Raw genomic sequence first — 14,955 nt, forward strand, 5'->3', positions numbered from 1 at the left:
CACTGACTCTCAGGGATAGACACAGTGTACTGCAGTCCCACACTGACTCTCAGGGATAGACACCTGGTACTGCAGTCCCACAGTGCCCCACACAGGGCAGACACCTGGTACTGCAGTCCCACAGTGCCCCACCCAGGGCAGACACCTGGTACTGCAGTTCCACACTGACCCCCAGGGATAGACACCTGGTACTGCAGTCCCACACTGACCCCCAGGGATAGACACCTGGTACTGCAGTCTCACACTGACCCCCAGGGATAGACACCTGGTACTGCAGTCTCACACTGACCCCCGGGGATAGACACCTGGTTCTGCAGTCCCACACTGACCCCCAGGGATAGACACCTGGTACTGCAGTCCCACACTGACCCCCCAGGGCAGACACGTGGTACTGCAGTCCCACACTGACCCCCAGGGATAGATACCTGGTACTGCAGTCCCACACTGACCCCGAGGGATAGACACCTGTTATTGCAGTCCCACACTGACCCCCAGGGATAGACACCTGCTACTGCAGTCCCTCTTCCCCCCCCCCCCCCCCCCAGGGCAGACACGTGATACTGCAGTCCCACACTGACCCCCAGGGATAGACGCCTGGTACTGCTGTCCCACACTGACCCCCAGGGATAGACACCTGGTACTGCAGTCCCCTACTGACCCCCAGGGATAGACACCTGGTACTGCAGTCCCACACTGACCCCCAGGGATAGACACCTGGTACTGCTGTCCCACACTGACCCCCAGGGATAGACGCCTGGTACTACTGTCCCACACTGACCCCCAGGGATAGACACCTGGTACTGCAGTCCCACAGTGCCCCCCCCCCCACCCCCCCCAGGGCAGACACCTGGTACTGCAGTCCCACACTGACCCTCAGGGATAGACACCTGGTACTGCAGTCCCACACTGACCCCCAGGGATAGACGCCTGGTACTGTAGTCCCACACTGACCCCCAGGGATAGACACCTGGTACTGCAGTCCCACATTGACCCCAGGGATAGACAACTGGTACTGCAGTCACACTCTGACCCCCAGGGATAGACACCTGGTACTGCAGTCCCACAGTGCCCCTCCAGGGCAGACACCTGGTACTGCAGTCCCACACTGACCCCCCAGGGATAGACACCTGGTACTGCAGTCCCACACTGACCCCCAGGGATAGACACCTGGTACTGCAGTCCCACACTGACCCCCAGGGATAGACACCTGGTACTGCAGTCCCACACTGACCCCCAGGGATAGACACCTGGTACTGCAGTCCCACACTGACCCCCAGGGATAGACACCTGGTACTGCAGTCCCACACTGACCCCCAGGGATAGACACCTGGTACTGCAGTCCCACACTGACCCCCAGGGATAGACACCTGGTACTGCAGTCCCACACTGACCCCCAGGGATAGACACCTGGTACTGCAGTCCCACACTGACCCCCATGGATAGACACCTGGTACTGCAGTCCCACACTGACCCCCAGGGATAGACACCTGGTACTGCAGTCCCACACTGACCCCCAGGTGGAGGGGCCTGGTACTGCAGTCCCACACTGACCCCCAGGGATAGACACCTGGTACTGCAGTCCCACACTGACCCCCAGGGATAGACACCTGGTACTGCAGTCCCACACTGACCCCCAGGGATAGACACCTGGTACTGCAGTCCCACACTGACCCCCATGGATAGACACCTGGTACTGCAGTCCCACACTGACCCCCAGGGATAGACACCTGGTACTGCAGTCCCACACTGACCCCCAGGTGGAGGGGCCTGGTACTGCAGTCCCACACTGACCCCCAGGGATAGACACCTTGCACTGCAGTCCCACACTGACCCCCAGGTGGAGGGGCCTGGTACTGCAGTCTCACACTGACCCCCAGGGATAGACACCTGATACTGCACTCCCACAGTGCCCCCCCCCCTAGGGCAGACACCCGGTACTGCAGTTCCACACTGACTCCCAGGGATAGACACCTGGTACTGCAGTCCCACACTGACCCCCAGGGATAGACACCTGGTACTGCAGTCCCACACTGACCCCCAGGGCAGACACCTGGTACTGCAGTCCCACACTGACCCCCAGGGATAGACACCTGGTACTGCAGTCCCACACTGACCCCCAGGGATAGACACCTGGTACTGCAGTCCCCTACTGACCCCCAGTGAAAGACACTTGGTACTGCAGTCCCACACTGACCTCCAGGGATAGACACCTGATACTGCAGTCACACTCTGACCCTCAGGGATAGACATCTTGTACTGCAGTTCCACACTGACCCCCAGGGATAGACACCTGGTACTGCAGTCACACTCTGACCCTCAGGGATAGACACCTTGTACTGCAGTCCCACACTGACCCCCAGGGATAGACACCTGGTACTGCAGTCCCACACTGACCCCCAGGGATAGACACCTGGTACTGCAGTCCCACACTGACCCCCAGGGATAGACACCTGGTACTGCAGTCCCACACTGACCCCCAGGGATAGACACCTGTTATTGCAGTCCCACACTGACCCCCAGGGATAGACACCTGGTACTGCAGTCCCACACTGACCCCCAGGGATAGACACCTGGTACTGCAGTCCCACACTGACCCCCAGGGATAGACACCTGGTACTGCAGTCCCACACTGACCCCCAGGGATAGACACCTGTTATTGCAGTCCCACACTGACCCCCAGGGATAGACACCTGGTACTGCAAGCCAGCAGTTTTCACCCCCCCCCCCCCAGGGGTAGATTGCTGGGACTGTAGTTCCATGGTCTCCTTTTAATGTAGCCTGGGTGAGACGCTGGCTAGTTCAACGTGGGCAGGACCTTTATAGTTTAACTGCCCTGTCCGCTGTGATGTTGTTGATCAATGTGTCTGTCCCCATCCTGTGTTTTATTCACTAACCCTGATTGTTCTGTGCTGACACCAGGACAGTGATGAGCTGAATGAACTCTGCAAAGCCGAGGCACAGCTGGCTCTGGATATCCGCCTGAAAACGAGGAGAGCTCCACGGTCCAAGTTTCTCATTGTTCATTTCCACGGGGGAGGGTTTGTGGCTCAGACCTCCAAGTCCCATGAGGTAAAAAGTTCAGACATCTCTCTGAGACTGCTGATTCTGGAGTGGAGCGAGATCTAGCTGTGAGGCAGAACAGGCAATCAGGGACTGCACGGGGTTAGATACAGAGTAAAGCTCCCTCTACACTGTCCCCCATCAAACACTCCCAGGGACAGGGACAGCACGGGGTTAGATACAGAGTAAAGCTCCCTCTACACTGTCCCCCATCAAACACTCCCAGGGACAGGGACAGCACGGGGTTAGATACAGAGTAAAGCTCCCTCTACACTGTCCCCCCCCCCATCAAACACTCCCAGGACAGGGATAGCACGGGGTTAGATACAGAGTAAAGCACAGGGTTAAACCTGGGACCCTCTCTCTCTCTCTGACCCACTCCACTTCTCTCTCTGTTTCTCTCTCTCTGTCTCTCTCTCTCTCTCTGTGTCTCTGTAGCCCCCCTCAGAACGAGATGCACCCCAGTCCTCTGCCCCGTGACATTGAGCTGTTCCCCCTCCATCCTCTCCCCTGGACTGACGGCCACTCCCTGTTGCGTTGTGATGCTTGCTGCTGCGGGTTGGGGGTTGTTTCTGCTCCGGTCTGACTCTCTCCCTGTCTCCCTCTCTCCGTCTCCTCGCACAGGCCTACCTGAAGAGCTGGGCCCACCAGCTGGACTCGCCGATCCTGTCTGTCGATTACTCCCTTGCCCCCGAGGCTCCATTCCCACGCGCCCTCGAGGAATGTTTCTTCGCTTACTGCTGGGCCGTCAAGAACTGCCACCTGCTGGGTAGGTCTGCATCCCCTCCCCCCCCCCCCCCCCCCCACCAAACCTCCTCCCTGGCACTGTGGGAGACCCACACCTCCCCCCCCCCACCCAGTGGGAGGGGCAAGGCCAAAGCGGACGGTGTGGGACACAGGCAGGGGGCAGTGCAAGACTGCAACTTCCAGTGTTCCTCGGAACAGGCCGTTCACTGTCACTGCAGGATCATAGTAAAGGGGGGACAATATTCCGGGCTATCTCCCTGTCCCTCCCTGTCTTTCCATCTCTCTCCTCTCCCTTTCTCTCTTTGCCTCATCTTTCTCTCTGGCTTATCTTGTGCTCTCCTCATCTCTCTCTCTCCCTATTTCCCACTCTACTTTTTCTCTCTCCCTGCCTCTTTCTCTCTCCCCCCCATCTCTCTCTCTCGTTGAATTAGCTTTATTGTCACATGTACTCAAATGAGTACAGTGCATAGTTTGTAAGTCACTTCTAATACATTTTCTGTCTCACTCACTCCATCTCTGTCTCTCCCCATCTCTGTCTCTCCCCATCTCTCTCTCCCTGTCTTGCTCTCTCGCCTCCCCATCTCTCTCTCACTCTCTCTCTCCCCCCGTCTCTCTCTCCCTCTCCCCATCTCTCCCTCTCCCCGTCTCTCCCTCAACCCCTGTATCTCACTCTCTCTCTCCCCCCGTCACTCTTTCTCTCTCCCGTCTCTCTCTCTCTCTCTCTCCACCCGTCTCTCTTTCTCTCTCTCTCTCTCTCTCTCTCCCCCCATCTTTCTCTCTCTCTCCCCCTCGTCTCTCCTTCTCCCCATCTCTCTCCCTCTCCCATCGCTCTCTCTCCCCGTCTCTCCCTCCCTCCCTCCCTCTCCCTCCCTCCCTCCCTCCCCCTCTCTACGCCCCCTCTGTCTCTGTCTCACCGACCCTCTGTGGGTGTGAGTTAGGGGCTGGATGACTGTGGTCTCTGACCGTGCCGCTCTGTGGGCTGGGCTGGGTGGGGTGGGGTGGGGTGGGCTGGTTGTACAGGGATGTATCACTGTGCCCTCACTGCCAGCTCCCATTCTGCCTCCCCTTCAGGATCGACCGGAGAGAGGATCTGCCTGGCGGGGGACAGTGCCGGTGGGAACCTCTGCCTCACGGTGTCGATGCGAGCTGCCTCATATGGAATCCGCATGCCAGACGGGATCATGGCAGCTTACCCAGCAACCCTGCTCCAGGCCAGCGCCTCGCCATCCCGTCTGCTCACCTTCATCGACCCACTGCTGCCCCTCAGTGTGCTCTCGAAGTGTCTGAGTGCGTACGCAGGTGAGGAGCATCCTGGCGACCTGCAGGCTGACTGCATCCCAACGACTGTGGGCTAGCATGGCGACCACTTACCAAGGTCTAGGCCAACAGCGCTGAGGGAGTGGGCACTGTCAGAGGGTCAGTGCTGAGGGAGTGGGCACTGTCGGTGGGTCAGTGCTGAGGGAGTGGGCACTGTCGGAGGGTCAGTGCTGAGGGAGCACCACACTGTCAGAGGGTCTGTGCTGAGGGAGTGCTGCACTGTCAAGGGTCAGTGCTGAGGGAGTGGGCACTGTCGGAGAGTCAGTGCTGAGGGAGCGGGCACTGTTGGAGGGTCAGTGCTGAGGGAGTGCCGCACTGTCGGAGCATCTGTGCTGAGGGAATGCCACACTGTCAGAGGGTCAGTGCTGAGGGAATGCCACACTGTCAGAGGGTCAGTACTGAGGGAGCGCCACACTGTCAGAGGGTCAGTGCTGAGGGAGTGCTGCACTGTCGGAGGGTCAGTGCTGAGAGAGTGCCGCACTGTCAGAGGGTCAGTGCTGAGGGAATGGCACACTGTCAGAGGGTCAGTGCTGAGGGAGTGCTGCACTGTCGGAGGGTCAGTGCTGAGAGAGTGCCGCACTGTCAGAGGGTCAGTGCTGAGGGAATGGCACACTGTCAGAGGGTCAGTGCTGAGGGATTGCCGCACTGTCAGAGGGTCAGTGCTGAGGAAGTGCTGCACTGTCGGAGGGTCAGTGCTGAGGGAGTGCCGCTCTGTCTGAGGGTCTGTGCTGAGAGGGTTCCGCACTATTGGTGGGTCAGTGCTGAGAGAGTACAGCACTGTGGGAGGGTCAGTGCTGAGAGAGTGCCGCACTGTCGGAGAGTCAGTGCTGAGGGAGTTCCGCACTGTCGGAGGGTGAGTGCTGAGGGGATGCCACACTGTGGGAGGGTTAGTGCTGAGCGAGTGCCACACTGTCGGAGGGTCAGTGCTGAGGGAGTGCCGCACTGTCAGAGGGTCAGTGCTAAGGGAGTGCCGCTCTGTCGGAGGGTCAGTGCTGAGGGAGTGCCGCACTGTCTCAGGGTGAATGCTGAGGGAGTGGGCACTGTCGGAGGGTCAGTGCTGAGGGAGTGCCGCACTGTCGGAGGGTCAGTGCTGAGGGAGTGCCGCTCTGTCGGAGGGTCAGTGCTGAGGGAGTGCCTCACTGTCGGAGGGTCAGTGCTGAGGGAGTGCCGCTCTGTCGGAGGGTCAGTGCTGAGGGACTGCCGCTCTGTCGGAGGGTCAGTGCTGAGGGAGTTCCTCACTGTCAGAGGGTCAGTGCTGAGGGAGTGCTGCACTGTCTCAGGGTGAATGCTGAGGGAGTGGGCACTGTCGGAGGGTCAGTGCCTAGGGAGTGCCGCATGTTGGAGGGTCAGTGGTGAGGGACCGGGCACTGTCAGAGGGTCAGTGCTGAGGGAGTGCCGCACTGTCGGAGGGTCAGTGCTGAGGGAGTGCCGCACTGTCGAAGGGTCTGTGATTGCTCTGTCCCCCCTCCCCCGCCGCCGACCCCGAGTCTGGAAAACTGGGACTGTTCCGTGACCCCTGTGCGTTGTGTGTTGACAGGGACGGAGGCTGCATCCAGTAGCTCCAGGAACACCCACAAGACGGATTCCCTGAGCCTGGTACGGAACGATGTGGCAGCTCTCCTGCTCCGAGACATGCGACTGGGAGCCTCTGCCTGGCTCAACACCTTCATCGACAGCAGCAAGAGCAGCCGTAAACCGGGTGGGAAGCCCCTTCATTGTTTCCCACCATCCCCCCTCCCACCCCCCCCCAGCCAACTCCTTCCCTCTCCCACACCCAAACCCCTCCAACCTGCTTTCAATTCGTCCCTGATCTCTCTCTCGCTCCCCAAACGCCCTCTGTCCGTCACACTCTGACCTCTTCTAGAGTGGCCTCAGACCCTAGCTGGTTGCTGGGATCTTGCTGTTCTTTTGCACACTGAGGAGAGGTCTTTATCCAGGGTTCCTGCCCCAGGGGTAGCGATGTAGCGACCAGATCAGTCTCCACCATGTATGGCCACACAGTCACCTGGAGCAGGCTGGGGGAATAAACCAGCCCCTCGGGGCCACAGGGAGCTCACTGCGGGGTAGGGGGTGTTCCGGGCAGGGTGAGGGGTACAGGGACAACCCCCACACCATGGATCCACACAGAGGGAGGCTGTGATTGGAGCTTCTTCGAGGGAGGGAGCAATGTGATTGGAGGATCATCACGGGGGAGTCTGTGATTGGAGGATAATCAAGGAGGGATCTGTGATTGGAGGATCATCGGTGAGGGCGAATTTGTGATTGGAGGGTCGGGGGGAGTGTGGTCTGTGATTGGAGGAAAGTCGAGAGGGGATCTGTGATTGGAGGATTGTTGAGGGGGATCTGTGATTGGAGGATTGTCAAAGGAGGAACTGTCATTGGAGGATTGTCGAAGGGATCTGTGATTGGAGGATTCTCGAGGGGATCTGTGATTGGAGGATTGTCGAGGGGGTAATCTGTGATTGGAGGATTGTCAGAGGGCGAACTGTCATTGGAGGATTGTCGAGGGGGATCTGTTATTGGAGGATTGTCGTGAGGGGATCTGTGATTGGAGGATTGTCGAGAGGGGATCTGTGATTGGAGGATCGTCAAAAGGGGAACTGTCATTGGAGGATTGTCGAGAGGGGATCTGTGATTGGAGGATTGTCGAGAGGGGATCTGTGATTGGAGGATTGTCGAGAGGGAATCTGTGATTGGAGGATTATCGAAGGGGAACTGTCATTCGAGGATTGTCAAGAGGGGATCTGTGATTGGAGGTTTGTTGAGAGGGGATCTGTGATTGGAGGATTGTCAAAGGGGGAACTGTCATTGGAGGATTGTTGAGAGGGGATCTGTGATTGGAGAATTGTTGAGAGGGGATCAGTGATTGGAGGATTGTCGAGAGGGAATCTGTGATTGGAGAATTGTCGAGAGTGAATCTTTGATTGGAGGATTGTCGAGGGGGATCTGTCATTGGAGGATTGTCGTGAGGGGATCTGTGATTGGAGGATTGTCGAGGGGGGATCTGTGATTGGAGGATTGTTAAGAGGGGATCTGTGATTGGAGGATCGTCAAAGGGGGAACTGTCATTGGAGGATTGTCGACGGGATCTGTGATTGGAGGATTGTCGAGAGGGGATCTGTGATTGGAGGATTGTCGAGGGGGGATCTGTGATTGGAGGATCGTCAAAGGGGGAACTGTCATTGGAGGATTGTCGAGAGGGGATCTGTGATTGGAGGTTTGTTGAGGGGGATCTGTGATTGGAGGATTATCGAAGGGGAACTGTCATTCGAGGATTGTCAAGAGGGGATCTGTGATTGGAGGTTTGTTGAGAGGGGATCTGTGATTGGAGGATTGTCAAAGGGGGAACTGTCATTGGAGGATTGTCGAGAGGGGATCTGTGATTGGAGGATTGTTGAGACGGGATCTGTGATTGGAGGATTGTTAAGAGGGGATCTGTGATTGGAGGATCGTCAAAGGGGGAACTGTCATTGGAGGATTGTCGACAGGATCTGTGATTGGAGGATTGTCGAGAGGGGATCTGTGATTGGAGGATCGTCAAAGGGGGAATTGTCATTGGAGGATTGTCGATGGGATCTGTCATTGGAGGATTGTCGAGAGGGGATCTGTGATTGGAGGATTGTCGAGGGGAGATCTGTGATTGGAGGATTGTTGAGACGGGATCTCTGATTGGAGGATTGTTGAGAGGGGATCTGTGATTGGAGGTTTGTCAAAGGGGGAACTGTCATTGGAGGATTGTCGAGAGGGGATCTGTGATTGGAGGATTGTTGAGAAGGGATCTGTGATTGGAGGATTGTCGAGGGGGTCTGTGATTGGAGGATTGTCGAGAGGGGATCTGTGATTGGGGGATCGTCAAAGGGGGAACTGTCAGAGGATTGTCAAGGGGATCTGTGATTGGAGGATTGTCGAGAGGGGATCTGTGATTGGAGGATTGTTGAGAAGGGATCTGTGATTGGAGGATTGTCGAGGGGGTCTGTGATTGGAGGATTGTCGAGAGGGGATCTGTGATTGGGGGATCGTCAAAGCGGGAACTGTCAGAGGATTGTCAAGGGGATCTGTGATTGGAGGATTGTCGAGAGGGGATCTGTGATTGGAGGATCGTCAAAGGGGGAACTGTCATGGGAGGATTGTCGAGAGGGGATCTGTGATTGGAGGATTGTTGGGAGGGGATCTGTGATTGGAGGATTGTCAAGAGTGGATCTATGATTGGAGAATTGTCGAGAGGGGATCTGTGATTGGAGGATTGTCAAGGGGGAACTGTCATTGGAGGATTGTCGAGAGGGGATCTGTGATTGAGGATTGTCGAGGGGGGAATCTGTGATCGGAGGATCATCAACGGGGGAACTGTCATTGGAGGATTGTCGAGAGGGGATCTGTGATTGAAGGATTGTTGAGAGGGGATCTGTGATTGGAGGATTGTTGAGAGGGGATCTGTGATTGGGAGATTGTCGAGAGGGCATCTGTGATTGGAGGATTGTCAAAGGGGGAATTATCATTGGAGGATTGTCGAGAGGGGATCTGTGATTGGAGGATCGTCAAGGTGTGGGTGTGAGATTGGGGGATCGTCTGACAGTCATAGAGGGAGGGTGAGTGAGTGATCAGGGCAGAGGGGGGAGTGTGATAGACATAGAACAGTAGAGGAGGGACAGAGAGAGAGAATGAGAGAGGTCAGGGGGAGGGAAGGGGGAGGTGGAGTGGAGGGGTTGGGGGAGGCAGAGTGGAGGGCGAGGGGAGGCATGGTGGTGTGGTGTCATGGCCTCCAGGGATAGCTGAACAAGAGTTTGGCAAGGAGGCACACGCAAGGAGCAGACTGGAGCAAGAGGAGGAGAGAGAGAGAGAGAGAGAGATAAACAGAAGGGATATGGGAAAGGAGGGTTGCATACAGACCTGAAGGATGACCCTGAGATAATGTCAGCTGTGTTTACAACATACTGTGGAAATGATGCTGGGTCTCAGGCTGGGAACAATAGCACTGAGGAAATGCTGCTGGGGTTTGGGAGGGGTTGGGTATTTAAAGTAACATAGTGACAATATCCGGCAGGAAAACCAGCCGGAAGGCATTGCAGGGCCAGAGAGAATGCAGGGGAATGTAGACAAATATTGGGATAGGGAATTTGTTCCACTCCTGAACTGCCACCAGGCCAGGATCGGGATCAGAAGTTAATGTTATCCTGAACTCCCACTGTCCCCGGATCGGGATCAGGAGTTAATCCTATCCTGAACTCCCACTGTCCCCGGATCGGGATCAGGAGTTAATGTTATCCTGAACTCCTACTGTCCCCGGATCGGGATCAGGAGTTAATCCTATCCTGAACTCCCACTGTCCCCGGATCGGGATCAGGAGTTAATCCTATCCTGAACTCCCACTGTCCCCGGATCGGGATCAGGAGTTAATGTTATCCTGAACTCCTACTGTCCCCGGATCGGGATCAGGAGTTAATGCTATCCTGAACTCCCACTGTCCCCGGATCGGGATCAGGAGTTAATCCTATCCTGAACTCCCACTGTCCCCGGATCGGGATCAGGAGTTAATGTTATCCTGAACTCCTACTGTCCCCGGATCGGGATCAGGAGTTAATGCTATCCTGAACTCCCACTGTCCCCGGATCGGGATCAGGAGTTAATGCTATCCTGAACTCCCACTGTCCCCGGATCGGGATCAGGTGTTAATGTTATCCTGAACTCCCACTGTCCCCGGATCGGGATCAGGAGTTAATGTTATCCTGAACTCCTACTGTCCCCGGATCGGGATCAGGAGTTAATGCTATCCTGAACTCCCACTGTCCCCGGATCGGGATCAGGAGTTAATGCTATCCTGAACTCCCACTGTCCCCAGATCGGGATCAGGTGTTAATCCTATCCTGAACTCCCACTGTCCCCGGATCGGGATCAGGAGTTAATCCTATCCTGAACTCCCACTGTCCCCGGATCGGGATCAGGTGTTAATCCTATCCTGAACTCCCACTGTCCCCGGATCGGGATCAGGAGTTAATCCTATCCTGAACTCCCACTGTCCCCGGATCGGGATCAGGAGTTAATCCTATCCTGAACTCCCACTGTCCCCGGATCGGGATCAGGTGTTAATCCTATCCTGAACTCCCACTGTCCCCGGATCGGGATCAGGAGTTAATGCTATCCTGAACTCCCACTGTCCCCGGATCGGGATCAGGTGTTAATCCTATCCTGAACTCCCACTGTCCCCGGATCGGGATCAGGAGTTAATGTTATCCTGAACTCCCACTGTCCCCGGATCGGGATCAGGTGTTAATCCTATCCTGAACTCCCACTGTCCCCAGATCGGGATCAGGAGTTAATGTTAGCCTGAACTCCCACTGTCCACGGATCGGGATCAGGAGTTAATGCTATCCTGAACTCCCACTGTCCCCGGATCGGGATCAGGAGTTAATCCTATCCTGAACTCCCACTGTCCCCGGATCGGGATCAGGTGTTAATCCTATCCTGAACTCCCACTGTCCCCGGATCGGGATCAGGAGTTAATCCTATCCTGAACTCCCACTGTCCCCGGATCGGGATCAGGAGTTAATCCTATCCTGAACTCCCACTGTCCCCGGATCGGGATCAGGTGTTAATCCTATCCTGAACTCCCACTGTCCCCGGATCGGGATCAGGAGTTAATGCTATCCTGAACTCCCACTGTCCCCGGATCGGGATCAGGTGTTAATCCTATCCTGAACTCCCACTGTCCCCGGATCGGGATCAGGAGTTAATGTTATCCTGAACTCCCACTGTCCCCGGATCGGGATCAGGTGTTAATCCTATCCTGAACTCCCACTGTCCCCAGATCGGGATCAGGAGTTAATGTTAGCCTGAACTCCCACTGTCCACGGATCGGGATCAGGAGTTAATGCTATCCTGAACTCCCACTGTCCCCGGATCGGGATCAGGAGTTAATGCTATCCTGAACTCCCACTGTCCCCGGATCGGGATCAGGTGTTAATCCTATCCTGAACTCCCACTGTCCCCGGATCGGGATCAGGTGTTAATCCTATCCTGAACTCCCACTGTCCCCGGATCGGGATCAGGTGTTAATCCTATCCTGAACTCCCACTGTCCCCAGATCGGGATCAGGAGTTAATGTTAGCCTGAACTCCCACTGTCCACGGATCGGGATCAGGAGTTAATGCTATCCTGAACTCCCACTGTCCCCGGATCGGGATCAGGTGTTAATCCTATCCTGAACTCCCACTGTCCCCGGATCGGGATCAGGAGTTAATGTTATCCTGAACTCCCACTGTCCCCGGATCGGGATCAGGTGTTAATCCTATCCTGAACTTCCACTGTCCCCAGATCGGGATCAGGAGTTAATGTTAGCCTGAATTCCCACTGTCCACGGATCGGGATCAGGTGTTAATCCTATCCTGAACTCCCACTGTCCCCAGATCGGGATCAGGAGTTAATGTTAGCCTGAACTCCCACTGTCCACGGATCGGGATCAGGAGTTAATCCTATCCTGAACTCCCACTGTCCCCGTATAGGGATCAGGTGTTAATCCTATCCTGAACTCCCACTGTCCCAGGATCGGGATCAGGAATTAATGCTATCCTGAACTCCCACTGTCCCCGGATCGGGATCAGAAATTAATGCTATCCTGAACTGCCACTGTCCCCGGATCGGGATCAGGAATTAATGCTATCCTGAACTGCCACTGTCCCAGGATCGGGATCAAGATTTAGTTCCACCCTCAATCCCCGCTGTTTCCGAATTGGAATCAGGAGTTAACTCCACCCTCAATGCCTGCTGTCATGGGATTTAAGTTGGGAATTAGTTCTCTAAGCTCATCCCCAATGTCACAGGATTGGAATGAGGAAATCACTTCCACACTTTGACTTGCCGGTGTCCTGGGGTCAGGATTCTGTCCTGGTGCGGGGGGGGGGAGCAGACGAATGCGGTTCATCTTGGTGGGGAGGAAGTTGATGTGGTAGCTGTCTTGTTTGTTGAGGTATCTCTCACTCGCATGTTGCCAATCTACTACCTGTGAAGGCTGAGCTATATCTTGTCTCTGCACAGTAGGACTGCAGCTCTGGGCTTGCCTTAGGCAGCCCCTCACCCTGCTGGTACAGCTGCTGCAACTCGAGAAGCCGGTCATTTCTCACTGTCCCGTCTCTGGTAGGAAGCTTCTCTTCGCTGTTGCCTGGCTTTTGTCTCCCTTTGTGCATCGTTCACTTCCTGCATGCCTTAGTTCACCTCCTTAGTAACCTGTTGTGTGTGGACCCTGTGTCTCTTTCTGCATGGGCCCTTTAATCATCTCAATCTGTCGTCGCTTGTCTCATTCCCTTTGCACACTCTCACCGCGTTATTGGGAGGTGAATCAGTAAAACAGACTGTCACCTGCTGGGCATGTGTTAAGACAAGGCGCAGGGGGCTTATTAGTGTAGCGATAAGCACAAACAGGGTCATTCAGTAAGTGCAGTTGAATTGCAGAATCTATTCTCATAACCAATCTCAAAGTGCAGGAGAAAATTGCCGCAGAGCTGTAATGAAGGATCATCTCAATTCCAAACGTTAGCTTGCTCTCTCTCTCTCTCTCTCTACGGATGCTGCCTGACCCCACTGGCATCTCCAGCACTTCGTTTTATTTGATTTAAGTTCGCAAAGTGGTTCATTCACAAGAGACCATGGGCCGTTGCATTTGAGTTAAAAATCCCACAACACCAGGTTCTAGTCCAACAGGTTTATTTGGAAGCACTAGCTTTCGGAGCGCTGCTCCTTCGTCGAGAACCACTCTGAAAGCTAGTGCTTCCAAATAAACCTGTTGGACTAGAACCTGGTGTTGTGTGACTGTTAGCGTTGTGCACCCCAGTCTAACACCGGCACCTCCACGTCCTTGCATTTGAGGCAGGGCACAGAACCTTCTCCACATGAATTCCAGTGATGGGGAGCCTCTCCTCTGAGGAGGGAATGGGCAGTTTTGACCGAGAGAGGAACGATCGAACCAGAGGCACATGAGGTGCGAAAGAGGATTGACAAAATTGACCTGAAGAGGATGTTTCCTCGTGTTGGGGCAGACTAAGACAAGAGGTCAGCGTTTTTCGGCTAAGGGGTAGCAGATTTAAAAGAGAATTGCAAGTCTCTCCAGGGCAGGACATTATACACTTAACGGTAAGGTCCCAGGGAGTGTTGCTGAACAAAGAGACCTTGGAGTGCAGGTTCATAGCTCCTTGAAAGTGGAGTCGCAGGTAGATAGGATAGTGAAGAAGGTGTTTGGTATGCTTTCCTTTATTGGTCAGAGTATTGAGTACAGGAGTTCGGAGGTCATGTTGCGGCTGTACAGGACATTGGTTAGGCCACTGTTGGAATATTGTGTGCAATTCTGGTCTCCTTCCTATCGGAAAGATGTTGTGAAACTTGAAAGGGTTCAGAAAAGATTTACAAGGATGTTGCCAGGGGTTGGAAGGTTTGATCTACAGGGAGAGGCTGAATAGGCTGAGGCTGTTTTCCCTGGAGCATCGGAGGCTGAGGGGTGACCTTATAGAGGTTTATAAAATCATGAGGGGCATGGATAGGGTAAATAGACAATGTCATAGAGTCATAGAGATGTACAGCACGGAAACAGACCCTTCAGACCAATCGTCCATGCCGACCAGATATTCCAACCCAATCTCGTCCCACCTGCCAGCACCCAGTCCATATCCCTCCAAACCCTTCCTATTCATATACCCATCCAGATGGCTTTTAAATGCTGAAATTGTACCAGCCTCCACCACATCCTCTGGCAGCTCATTCCATACACGTACCACCCTCTGGGTGAAAACGTTGCCCCTTAGGTCTCTTTTATATCTTTCCCCTCTCGCCCTAAACCTCTGCCCTCCA

At 55.1% G+C, this 14,955-nt stretch overlaps 1 protein-coding gene across 5 annotated transcripts in view; it reads left to right on the forward strand.

Annotated features, from left to right (window-relative positions):
- LOC122546516 (hormone-sensitive lipase-like) overlaps positions 1–13,780 on the forward strand; it is a 69,676-nt gene extending 55,896 nt beyond the window's left edge. For all 5 annotated transcript variants that reach the window (XM_087981001.1, XM_087981003.1, XM_087981002.1 and 2 more), the window contains 5 exons: positions 2,920–3,069; positions 3,685–3,829; positions 4,879–5,106; positions 6,662–6,823; positions 13,156–13,780. In XM_087981001.1, the coding sequence (XP_087837127.1) occupies positions 2,920–3,069; positions 3,685–3,829; positions 4,879–5,106; positions 6,662–6,823; positions 13,156–13,337 (867 nt within the window). In that variant the 3' untranslated portion in view covers positions 13,338–13,780. The remainder of the gene's footprint in view (positions 1–2,919; positions 3,070–3,684; positions 3,830–4,878; positions 5,107–6,661; positions 6,824–13,155) is intronic.
- Positions 13,781–14,955: the final 1,175 nt, after the last annotated feature.

The sequence above is a fragment of the Chiloscyllium plagiosum genome, unplaced genomic scaffold (assembly GCF_037043375.1).
Source record: "Chiloscyllium plagiosum isolate Xiang-an unplaced genomic scaffold, Cpla_swu_hap1 HiC_scaffold_38, whole genome shotgun sequence".
In the NCBI taxonomy this organism is placed as follows: Eukaryota; Metazoa; Chordata; class Chondrichthyes; order Orectolobiformes; family Hemiscylliidae; genus Chiloscyllium; species Chiloscyllium plagiosum.